The sequence below is a fragment of the Coenobita brevimanus genome, chromosome 26 (genome assembly GCF_032717465.1).
Source record: "Coenobita brevimanus isolate Jiangsu-jjx chromosome 26, ASM3271746v2, whole genome shotgun sequence".
NCBI lineage: Eukaryota > Metazoa > Arthropoda > Malacostraca > Decapoda > Coenobitidae > Coenobita > Coenobita brevimanus.
Genome location: NC_136979.1, coordinates 39673467 through 39686800, shown reverse-complemented (window position 1 = coordinate 39686800; position 13334 = coordinate 39673467). Strand labels below are relative to the sequence as shown.

General features: G+C 41.2%; 1 protein-coding gene across 1 annotated transcript in view; it reads right to left on the bottom strand.

The window, feature by feature from the left end:
• The window catches only part of Cht6 (Chitinase 6), a 204870-nt gene that overhangs the window by 106523 nt on the left and 85013 nt on the right, over positions 1 to 13334 (bottom strand). Inside the window, exons 3-4 of the mRNA XM_080267986.1 lie at positions 7665 to 7874; positions 6414 to 6673 (exon numbers count right to left, since the gene is read on the bottom strand). Of these exons, the coding sequence (XP_080124112.1) occupies positions 6414 to 6673; positions 7665 to 7874 (470 nt within the window). The remainder of the gene's footprint in view (positions 1 to 6413; positions 6674 to 7664; positions 7875 to 13334) is intronic.

Here is a 13334-nt window from a genome sequence, read left to right as displayed (position 1 = left end):
AGTAAAAATTATGCCTGAGGTAAACGAATAACTTACCAGGTGACTTCCGAGATGATTAGGAACTTCCGAGAGAACCTTCCTCTAATCGTGAAGGTGTGAATTATTCTCCACTAATAATTTCAGTGCGATGACGTCTTTCACAGTTTATTCTTGGTCCACCATTTTTTTCTTTTATTTTAAGGTGACGAGAGGCTTTTCATAGTGTAGGAAATACACTTGACTGACATTCTTATCAGCTGACTGCCAGTAATCAATCAGTTTTCTTAAACTATGATGAAAATTTCGTAACTGACTAAAACCTGTCAACTGAATGGTATTAGCAGAGCAACAAACATACTGATACTGACAACGCTAACTAACATCACAATTTATCAAGCACTCACTAACAAACCAACTTCCTGACAGACTCCAAGACGGAAAATCTTAACTGATTTATCGAAACTTACTGTTACCCATTAAGTAACCAACAGAGCATACCCAGTGACTGACAAACTAATTAACATGACTAATAATTCTCCCACTTTCGCACCTTCTCCTTCCTTGTTTTCTGGATCCAACCTCGTCCCATCCTTAGGTCAAAAAGGGGTTATGATGATAATGATGATGATACCAATGACAAACCTAGAACAGCCTGACTGACAAGCTTTTCCACTGATACTAACTGATCAATTAGTTTACTGCATGGCAATATGACTAGCATACTTAGCCCTATATTATGGTGGCGTCTTTTACATTATATTTTTGCTATATTAAGTCGATTTTATTCAGGCCTAGTAGCGAAAGGGTTGATGAATGCAATATCTAACCCCACTATTTTGAGATCTTCCCTAAGCTGAATAAAACCGCCGAGATAAAGAGTATAACAAAAGTGACGTCCTGAGGGTCTCCCTAACTAAACAAAACTTCACCTGCCCGTCACAAACTAGGCAACCAACCAACGCACAGACTATAGTACTTTCATCTTAACCTGACCCAGATTTTCGTCCCTTTGCTGCTTATTTCAAGCAGCTCAGTGACAGATGACAATGCTTCGGCTCTACATCCTATCTGCAGCAATTCTTCGTGACTACAACCATAACCTAGTATTCATCTACTGTTACAGGATACTAAGATGTTAATTGTAGGCCAAGTTAAAGTGAAAAGAGTATAACTGGCTGGAACACCAACTGACTGTGGGAGTGAGTGACTGGGCGACCTTCCGCTCCAGTTAACATACAGTCCTCCCACCACTCTCACTCACTCACTCAGATCTCGCCAACTCTTCCATTCCCGACTCCTCTTACACTCTCGGTATCACTTTCGTTGTCTGATTATCCTGTCTCATTCAAAATAACTTCCCTTCCATCTTCTGTCAAATAAACTGCAATCATTAGCATATTAATTTTTATGAACTGTTGAAAGATGGCACGTAACCGAAAAATGGAGGAATATTTTGGTATGGTTGTAAAGGTAGATCAATCAGCATCGCATCACAAGTACCAAAATCCAGCGAAAAAAATATTGAAAAAATATTATGACAGACGGGAAGTAAGAAAGCCTGACATAAACAGACTGACTGGTTTGGCGAGAAACCTGGCAGCGTAAATATTAAGGTCACACACACACACACACACACACACACACACGCACAGAGAGAGAGAGAGAGAGAGAGAGAGAGAGAGAGAGAGAGAGAGAGAGAGAGAGAGAGAGAGAGAGAGACGAGGGAAGGGAAGAGCTAAGTAAAGTTGAGCAAAACGAAGCAAAGAGAGCAGAGTGGTGCAGAGGGAGAAGAAGAAAGTAAAAGAACCGAGGGAGAAAGTTCAGGTGGTATTGTTCAGGATGCTCGACTGTAACATGATTTTATGGGTCATCCGTATCACTCTCTCGTCTCCCTAACCTTCGTCTGCCTCCATCTTCCCTTCACCATCGATTTTATACAATTTGTAGGTGCCACTCTCCCTCACGTGTTTCCTTTCAGGCTATCTTCATTTTTCATATGCCTCCACTCTTCATTTCTTCTTATTTCTCGTCTGTTAACACTTGTGAAATTCTCCCCCCTTCCCCCCCCCTCTCTCTCTGTTAAATCTTGAGGTAACCAAGCACTATCTTAAGATCGCTGGCGCAATCCCAGGACGCAAGTGTCTTGAGGTTAACAGGGTATAATTAGTCCAACAAAATGTCACGGCAGCACAAAAGTATTTTATCGGACTTAGGAAGTACAAAATTTATTTCTATATGAAATACCTAAACATACTGCTAAATAATTACATTCAATAACTTACGATATGATAATGATAGTGACGATCTTCTTCAAAACAGTCATGAAAAAAGAGGCTGTGTGAAATAAAGCAGCTTCCCAACAGCAGGTACGTTTGACTTCTACCTTGTATTATTAGCCGGGAGAGTACAGGCACATTTCTATAACCAGGAGTCAATATATACAAACAATATAGGTCATAATATATACACAAACAGTAAAGGTTAAAATATATACAACTATACAAATCATAAAACGTGCATCATAACAGTGGAAAAATGGATACATCGAGTGAAATGAGGGCAACCATGTTTGATTTTGGCGGCTACCAACAGGTGGCGGGAAAGTGTGCAAACCATGACGTCACATTTAAACATGGAAAGTTAAGATGCCCTCTAAACATCCTGGTATATAGGTTTAAATTTTCAGATTATGGGCTGGGGTTATACTTTTGACACTCTAAAATTTTAACCGAAAACAGTATTGTTGTCATAACTGCGGTGTCAATGTCTGTCTCATACATACATACATATATACTGTGTATATATATATATATATATATATATATAGAGAGAGAGAGAGAGAGAGAGAGAGAGAGAGAGAGAGAGAGAGAGAGAGAATGAAAGTGAATCGTGTTAAAGTGCGGAAAAGTGGGAATAATTTTACGGCCATTTTTTCCCCTCTGTTTCCTGTCTCACTTTCCCTAACTGTACTCCCATAGTTTAGTTAATTCCTTACCCCCTCCCCCCCTCTCTCTCTAATAGTCACGGTTAGAGTAAATGGGGCAACAAAGGCTGAAATGTGCAGAATATAAGAAAAGAGAATTAGTAGTAGTAAACCGTGTACAGCAAGGCAGAATGGAGAAGATTACCGTAGGGCAGAGCAAAGAAGGGTAGAGCGGTGTAATGTAAAGCTCGGTACAGTATAGCAGAGAAGAGCTCAAGAGTTGAGAAGAAAAGACCAAGGAAATGCAGTGCAGGTACATCAGAAAGGCGCAGAACAAAGCAGTGAAGACGAAGTAGCTCAAATGAAAGCATAATAATAATAATAATAATAATAATAATATTAATGATAATAAATATAAAAAATTAAATGAGAGGATCATACAAGCGGTGGAGAATTCAGTGATTGCAAGCAGTGATTATATAAGAATACGAAGAAGAATAAGGATGATAACGATGATGATGATGATGAGGGGGAGGGGGAGGAGAAAAGGTCAATAATAATAATAATAATATTGAAAGTAGATAACAAAGAAACTAGCGCTAAAGACAGCACACAAAACAAGTAAAAATAATATAAATGAAGGATGAAGACGTCAGTGGAAAAAGAGGATTAAGCAAAGAGTGTGTTCTAGCAACGTTCATACCGGGGCCTCCTTAATGTTGCAATAAACCCTCTAGGGGTTCCCATAATCTATTACAGGCACATACTAATTCACCTCTTGACAGACAGACACACATACACACACACGCGTACTCTCTCTCTCTCAATATACTATCAATGGTTGTAAGAACAATCATTTCCAGTTATCACTCCACTCACACATTCCTCCAATCCCCCCCCCCTTCTCTCTTTCTCTCTCTCTCTCTCTCCCTCTCTCCATTCACACACGTAATATGCAAAAATATCCAGAAAAATATTCGAACACTCCCACTTTTATGCACCGACATACTTCAAATAAAAATACGTATTACACAATTTGTTGTCGCGTAGGTGGAAGGAAGGAAGGGACGAAAGACGGGTGGCTCTGATGGAGGAAGGAAGGAAGGAAGGGAGAAGGAAAGGTGCGTGTTAAGAAAGATGGAAGGACAGGAAGAAAGGAAGGCTGGTCGACAAGGAAGGAAAGAAAGAAGGACGACGTAAATAGAACAAAGGGAAGAAGGAAGGAAGAGAGAAGGAAAGAGGCGTGTAAAGAAAGATGTTTGGACAGAAAGAGACGAAGGCTGGTTGACAAGGAACGAAGGAAAGAAGGGTGTCGTAAACAGAAGAAAGGAAGGAAGCCAACAGAGAAGTGAAACGAAATAAAAAACAAAATCACACTGAACTTTGGCATAAGGAAGGAGGGACGGTAATAAGGAAATGGAAACAGAGTGAGAAAGGAAAGACAGGTGAAGACAATAAGGAATAACACGGGATTACAGTAAATAGGGAAGTGATGCTGAGAGATGGAAGATGGAAGACGCAAGAATACCTGTATAAAACTGAATAAATGCGGTGATGAGGGAAGTCATAAGAAATGTTGGGGAAGGAAGGAAGGAAGGAAGGAGGTGAGGTGACAGTGAGTGAACTGTGATGTAAGTCGCGTTTTGCAATAGCTGGACCACTGCTTTCTCTCTCTCTCTCTCTATTTTCTCAATCCTTCCATTTTCTTCGTCTCCAACTAACTTCCCTCTTCCTTATATACCTGTTTCTTCTTCATTTTCCTTTACCTTCCCAATCAAATTTTTTCGTATCTACTTTTTTTTTTTTCTAAGTTGCCTTCACCCATTGACTTTCCTAGATCTTTCCATCTGTCCTTATGTATTTACTCTCCCAAGCTATTTTACTATATTTATCTCTCAACCCTTTCATTACATGATTCTGCCTTGCTCACCTTAAGGCAGGTTTCCAAACTTACCTATCTACCTTCCCTTTCAAACGGTCTCCTACCTACCCACTTACCTACCAACATTACCCCCTTCCTTTCACTTTCAACACCTAGTTTCTTCACTCTCACCTACCCTCCCTGGCAGACTTAAACCTTTACTTATATTTACCTACGTGCTTAAACATCTTTCTTACCTGCCTACCTAACAACCATTCCTACCTCCATTACATTCCTGCTTTCACTTTCTAATTGGTTTAACTTCTTCGTTTTCACCTATCTTCCCTTGCAAACTTATACCTATACAGTACTTATATATACACCTACGTACCCAACTACCTACCTACCTACCTCCTTCCTCACTTGCCTCTTCCTCTCACATACCTACCTACCTACCAGTCATCCCTACCTCCTTCCTTACTTGCCTCACCCGTCTTCCTGTCCACCTTCAACCCTCCCTAGCTACCACTTTCCACTTTTCTCCCTCTTCCTCTTTCACGGTACAGCCAATGCTACTGACCTCTACCCCTTCCTGGATTCAGTTGCTACTTTCTCTGTCTCCTCAGCAATCTTCATTATCGTATCTTTTATTACACAGTATATTTTTAGTCTTCTTCCTTCCAACCCTTCATTGACATCCCCCCCCCTCTCTCTACCTCATACATTATTGTAGTTTTGTTTTCTTTTCCTCTTTCCTTCTTTTCTTCCAGCTCTTCACTAAAATTACTTCCTCAACAATCATTTTTGATGAAGCCTTTCTTTCAACTATATTATGCTGATTTTTCCGGCCTTTCCTCCCTGCTGTCCTTCCTTGATTCACATGCTTAAGTGCGTTCCTATTTAATCTTGAGTCCCCCCTTCCCTACTTCCTTCACTCTTTCACACACTCACCCTCTCCTTTTCTCGAATCTTCTCTTCTCTTCCTTAACAGCTACCATTTGTGTTAACCTTTCTCTGTCTTTCACACCTCGTCCTGTTTAATCAGTACAAGTGACAGTATACAGTGTCACCAGACTGTCATGTGGCAGTGAAAGGCTTCATAGGGGCCCTGTTTTTGTACTGAATGTTTGTCTATATTTGGACGCTTTGTGTGTGTGTGTGTGTGTGTGTGTGTGTGTGTGTGTGTGTGTGTGTGTGTGTGTGTTGAAATGGATATGATACAGGAAGGTCCAATAATTATTCACACCGCCCACAAGCAAATAAAACCAGATTAGAATACATACATGCTGGTGCGACCAGGCGTAGCTGACATTTCGCGCGCGCATGCGTAGCACAGACATTTATACATATAGAACACACACACACACACACACACACACACACACACACGATTTCTGGAATGGTTTTGTCTGATTCTGCTCAACACCAGACACTTTTCTAGTAATAGTTTTTTGTGCAAATCTGACTATTTTCACAGCATTCCTTACGACACATGCTTGACGGGACAACTGAATTCAATACCAAACCAGTACAATACAGAAAAGTACTCATACATAAAAAGAAAAAAAAACATACAATACAGGAACAATATAAGGCTTAACCTATAAAAAAAAACATACACACATACAAAACAATAATCCAGATACTCACAGACACCAGCTTGGCATAGTTCTCCTTATCCTCTGGCGCTGACCCGTCCCTGGAGGCCGGATACTCCCAGTCGAGATCCAGTCCGTCAAAGTTGTAGCGGCGAAGGTGCTTGATGGCGGAGATGATGAAGGTCTTGCGGTACTCGGGAAGGGATACGAGCTCACTGAACCGACCCGAGCCTTCGTTCCAACCACCAATGGCCAGAAGAGTTTTGAGGCCTTTGTTGTACTGTTTTAGCCCGTTGAATTTGGCGTACCCGCCTGCAGAAAACGATAATGCGGGTAGAAACAGGGGGTGGGTGGGTGAGAGAATGGCAAAATTGTGTTAGTGAATGTAGGTACGGGCAAGCAGGTGTTTAAGAGGTGTAACTGGTGGTATAGAGCAGGTGTGCAGGGGATGTAAGTGGTGGTAAGGGACAGGTGTGTAGGGGGTGTAAGTGGTGGTGTAGAGTGGTGTGTTGATATGGTCTGGTGCTGTGTAGATGTGGGTGGGGTGTAGGTAGTTGTAGTGGTGTTCAGGTGTGATAAATATTTGCGGTTTTGGGTAGTATGTGTCATCCTATTCTTTTTGTACTGCTTCATCCTGCTGAATCTGGCGTACCCATCTAAAGCAGGAGTAAGCACCAGGTGTGGGTGTTCTGTGGGGACTGGGTAGAGGCATGTACTGGGTGTGTGGGCTGGGAATTAATATCTGGAGGAAAAGGTTTAAACTAGGGCAGTGTGGGGGTTAACTAGGGCAGTGTGGAGGTTAAGCAGGGCAGTGTGAGGGTTAACTGGGTCAGTTTGAGGGAACTGGGGCGGTGTGAGGGTTAAGCAGGGCAGTGTACTGTATAGGTTCCACACCACCTATTCCTTAGCGATTTATTTTGCTTATTGCACCTTAATATTTTTGTGAGAGTTATTCCTATCGTCATAAGCCAACACAGTCTGCATTATTAACACACGAGGATACTAAGGTGTGAGGTGCAGAATAAATCACTAGGGAAGAGGTGCTACGAAATTTCCTAAGCCACTTAATACGACCCTAAGTTAGAGAAATCTTACCTTGTTCAATATCCTGGTAGGAATCGAATGGCTTTATCTTAAACATCTCCAAATTTTTTGTATGAAGTACTGTTATTTATTCAAATGTTTAATTATTCACTTATTCATTCATTGATTTACTTTATTCCATCATTGATTTACTTACCTGCAACCACCAGACGAGTCTAGTAAGTTTAGATCAAAGACACAATGCTTACACTCTAATTACCTTGTTCAAGATCCTGGTATGAGTCGAAGGGGCCTACTTCGAACTCGTCCGTGAGGCCTCCAAAGGCGTACACGAGATGGGTGCAGAGGTATGGGTTGATGTTCTGGGGGGTGTACTTGGCCAGGCTCTTCCGGTACACAGACCAGTTGGTGTAGTAGCACACCACACGCTTCTCACCACCAGACCCTGCCTCTCGCCTCGCAACCTCATCTGCAGAGAAAGAAAAAGAAGGTTGCTTATGATGCTGACAAATGTCCACCACCCACATCACCTGTGCAATGAGTAAACAGGGAAAAGTGCAATGGTAGAAAAAATCGACGTGTTTACTGTTTGTCATGTAAAATCCTGCCAGGAGAGCCTAGCCTTGGCCTCCCTAGGCCCTGAAGTGGAATGGGACTGGGTATTACCTGGCTGTTACCGTTACTTAGGATACTTACTCTCATGCCCACCCATAAAATATAACCTGAGCGTGTCAAGTAAAGCTGCTCTCCCATGAAAGTGTGTGGCAGTCGACCGCACAGTGCTTCCATCCATCCATCCATTTACTTCGGACATATACATCCATTTATCCATTCATTAAAATTCTAATGGCGGCAAGTGGTATTCCCAAGCCAATGATAGTACATTAGTAAGAGATGACAAAGGTATATAGTACCTAAAGGCTGGCAAAATATTAGTAGCCATATATAAATAAATAAATAAATAAATATCTATCAATCTAATCTAATCTCTCTCTCTCTCTCTCTCTCTCTCTCTCTCTCTCTCTCTATATATATATATATATATATATATATATATATATATATATATACAATAAATAACATCTAACTAAACACATAAAAATGGTTCGTAAATAAAACAAAATAAAATCGACATAATCATACTGCATTTAATCCTTGAGACACATTTCCATTTACGTAAAGGAAACTATTGGCTACCTGTATATTAAGTTTCTTGGAAGCAACGGGACTACTGTCAAGACGGGTTATTCAAGGAATATAAAGACCACTTCTGTATACATAAAGATTGACCATTTCAGGCTAAGGATGCCTTTATTGCTTTATTCTCGTTATTTTAATTCCACTGTAAGCAACTCTGGAGATACTATTCGAGCTGGCGGGATTAGATACATCCTTCACTGATTCGTTTTTCTATGAGGGGGACTCTTTTAAGCTGAGTAAAACTGCCTTGAGGTAGCAAAAACATACTGAGAAAGATGTCACTGTAATAAACGGTTAAAACAAAATAGTATTGCTACAGTACCAGGCTATGAAACTGATGACCTATTAAAGCAACACAAGAAAAAGTTAAAGCACTATCACGTCATCCCTAGCAGTATATTTTCTCTTGTACTCGTGTGTACACTGAGAGGGAAAATTGTAAAATTTCTAATGATGCTGTACTGTAACATGAAGAATCTCTGATAGCAAGAATTATGAGTACTTAACCCCTTCACTAGGATAACGTAATATATTCTTTATCAATGCTACCTCCAGACGATTTTACTCAACTTGAAAAGAAAAATCAGGCAGCAAAGGGTTTAATTCAGACCATATTAAACCCCTTTCAGTCCGAAAAGCATCCCCTAAAAATCATGAAATCGTGTGGAGATAGGAAGAATACAGCGAGAATGAGGTGACCGGGCTGAGGGGTGTAAGAGATTATGTCCACGCCCTCCATCTAATCACCAGTCCCTCTTGTGTCACGTGCTCTTGACCCAGTGAACTTTCCTGGTGAGATCATAAACGTGAGATCATACACTGCTGATTTACACATATTGGTGACCAAGCTATATAATGGTATCTGTGTTTACGTTATCTATCTATCTGCCTGTATGTCTAATAGTATTAAAACCGTGCACGTAGGGATGCAAGTGTGTGTGTGTGTGTGTGTGTGTGTGTGTGTGTGTGTGTGTGTGTGTGTGTGTGTGTGTGTGTGTGTGTGTGTGTGTGTGTGTGTGTGAGAGAGAGAGAGAGAGAGAGAGAGAGAGAGAGAGAGAGAGAGAGAGAGAGACCAAAATACTAAAACTGCACCAATGTTCACGAAATACCAGAACGTCAAATAATGAGTTCACAGAGATAATTGGCTTCCTAAATGAATGTTAACTACCTGTTTTAACTACTACTTCCCCCTGTTCGACACAATGGTTTACTCACTTAACCTCTGACTTTTAACCAGGGAAGAAGGTCAAGGTTAACGCACACTTGGTTATTTGTTACGTTCGAGGGTGAGGGTGGGGGTGGGATGAGGAGGGGGTGGTGGGTGGCGGTGGGTTGTGTGACTAATGAATGGGCGTGAGAAGTGAAAGGATGCAAGAGGGAACAGGAAGAGGGTGGAGGGGAAAAAAAATCAGTAAACTAAAGGAACGAGAAAAGAAAAGAGAGGAAGGAGACGTGAGAGGAAAAAAAAAATGAGGTGAGTAAATATGGAGTTAAATGAGGAATGGGGAGGGAAATAAGAGGAAGCAGACGAAGAGGAAAGGAAAATGAGATGAACAAGTACGTAGCAATGAGAAGCAACTAGAAAGGAAAAGAGAGGAAGATTGTGAAGGGCAGAAAAAAATCGCGAAAAATATTAGTGGGCTGAAAAGGAGAGAATAAAATAAAAAATAACACAACCAAGAAAAGGAAGAGAAAAATAACGAAAACAATGGAAGGACTAACACAAAACTTGATAAAAAAGAAGACGAGGTGATGAGGAGAAAAAAAAAAAAAGAGAAACAGGAGAAAATAAAAACAACAGTCTCATCCCATTTCTCTCCAGATTGAAAAAAAAAAAGGCAAAAATCAAGTAATAACAAGACTAACAACAAAATGGGAGGAGAGAAATGATAGTGAAAAAAAAGTAAAGATGGAAAAAAGAAAGAAAGGTGAAAGGGAAGGACTACAAAAACAAAAGCCTTTCTTCGCATTTCTCTGCAGACAAATCTTTCATAACGACGCATTTAAAACTGAAACTTTCGCTGCCAGATCTCAGAAATTTGACAGAGTTGTTACACTTGAAAAAAAATGTTCTTCAAAAAAACAAACCCCAATTCCAACCTAAAAGAAATATTAAACTGTTCACTCTTACGTGGTTCAGATCTTACAAGAGATTTCAAAAGCCAGTGTGATGAATGAATGTTTAACTGTGCATTAGAATGACATACTGACTCCGTGTACGAAAGCCTTTACAGTGTTGGTGAGATGATTTTGAATCGGCAGGAACATATTTTTAATAAGAACGATATATGGATGACACACTTCAGAATCACGATTTATTATTATTATTATTATCATCATTATTATTATTTTACCGCTTGACGGCTTCACCTGCCTTGAGAGAGACGTCTGGTAGTGAAGGGCTATTTTTTTTTTTTTTTGGTGGGGGGGGGGGAGTGGAGAGTGCCACCATGTGATCGAACTTTTATTCAGATTAGAAGAGACCTCTGGTAAGAAAAATGTCAATCGATCTCTTCTGTGCCATGGCGTCTTTTTCTTGTTACGCCAGATCATTTTATTAGACTCTGAAGTTTTCGAAAGACACACACACACACACACACACACACACACACACACACACACACACACACACACACACACACACAGATACATGCACAAATCCTCCATCAACATCCCTGCCAAAGTCACATTCCAGTCCCCTGCAATATACTCACAAGGTCCAATCAACCCTCATCATGGTCTTCAGTCAAGGTGTGGTAGTCAGTGGTGTGACGTGTGTACTGACAGGGTCCCCAGGCGTGCCACTCATACAGTTATTACAGTGCAGTCTGGCCAGTGAGGGTGTGGTCGAGTGAGGTGTGGTGGGGGAGGGGGACAAAAACTATGAGTGTGAGGAGAATAAAGGAGTGGGAGGGGGACAGGGAGTAGGGGCAATAAAGAGTGAGAAAGGTAGGAGAAACGAAGAAGTGTTGGATAAGGGAGCCTAGGGTGTGGGGAGGGGAAGGGACTTAGAGGGATAAACAAGAATGGGAGGAGAGAGAAGTGTGAGCGGGAGAGGGGGCGAGTGAAGAGGGCAGGGAAAAACAGAAAAAATACAGGCGTGGAGGAGAACAAAAGGGTGGGAGGAAGTGAGGGGGATAGAGTGTAAGCAAAAACAGACTGGAGGGAAGCCAGAAAAAGGAGGGGAGGGAGGATGAAGGAGGAGAGGAGAGATATGGGAGGAGAGAGAAGGAGAGGTTAATGGAGAAGGCGAATGAGACACAGAGGGTGAAAGGGACAGAAAATGGTATGAAATATGGACAGATGGTGATAAGGTAATAGAATGAGGAGGACAGAGGTGAGGGAGTAGGGAACGTGAGAAGGACAGAAGGAAAAGGGGAAGTCGAAGGGAGAGAAACATAAGGTGAAGGAGAGGTGGAGGTAAGCAGGGACACAGGTGAGGCAAACGAGAAGAGCAAGGAAACTGGAATGAATGAAAACGGACGTGAGGAGAGAGAAGGTGAGGGTGAAAATGATTAGGAGTGAGGAAGTCAATGAGGAGTGAGAATACAAGATGAAGGAGAGCTAGAGGTTAGGAGTTTGAGGTTTGAGGGAGGAAAAGGAGGTGAGAGTGACAACAGAGAAGGGAGGAAGCAGGAGTGAGAGAGATGTGACACAGACAGACACATTAGGGAGGAGCCAGAACTTAGGAGAGACTTGGCGAGGATGTTATGGAAGTTTGGAAACACAGGTAGTGAAGACACAAGGAAAATTTACACTGTAATGATCATCATCATCATCATCATCATTATAATCCCAAGCCTTAATTTCCACCTAAGAGAGGAGGTAAGGTAGAATCCCAACATGGTAAAACAAATAAAGATGAAATGAAAATTGTACATGAGATATTAAAACAGGAAATGGACACTGAAGTGAAGACACTGGGATGAGAAACACGAGGGTAGGAGAAAAAAGTGCCGGGTAGAGAAACAATGATGGATGGCCTAGAGGACAGAGGGCAAAACGGAATAAAAACAATGAAGGATGAACGAGAAAATAGAAGGGAGAAATATTTGAAAAAAAGAAAAGAAGAATCACTGCATGACAACTGGGTAAGGAAAAAGATGAAGGATGAACTGGACGGCAGAACAGCGAATGAAAGGAAGGAATATAGAACTGGGAAAAGAAATCCGTATACGGAAATACGAGTAAAATCACGTAGGGGGTAAAGATGATAATCAAGAGGGTTCACAGGATAGTAAAAACAAAATCGATTTCAGATATGTTAATTCCTACGGTCCAACCCAGTGCACATTATCATCCTCCTAACCCTATATCCCGCCGATACACGAGGTGACAAGAAACCACAAAAAGGAAAAGGATAGCACTAAAGCAAAAGAACTCTAAAAATAATGCTCAGTGTTATGATCCACTTATGATCCACAGACAAAATTATGTCTCATAATGCAAGTGGGATAAAGTCCATTCTGTCGACAACCAAGTACAAGAAAAAAAAAAAAAAAGGTGCAGTCCTTGCATACACGTTCTCTACTCATACTTCATCCAGTCCATAATAATGGACTGGATAAAGTCCATTATTATGGAGTGGAATATAAAAAAGTCATCCTCAATACGGAGGGACGGTATATATTTTGCGACAGACAAAGGGAACAATACCGCCCCACTTGTACAGTTATTCACCCAATGAAGTGAATTATTAGGCCTATAATTTGAGGCACAATAACACCCG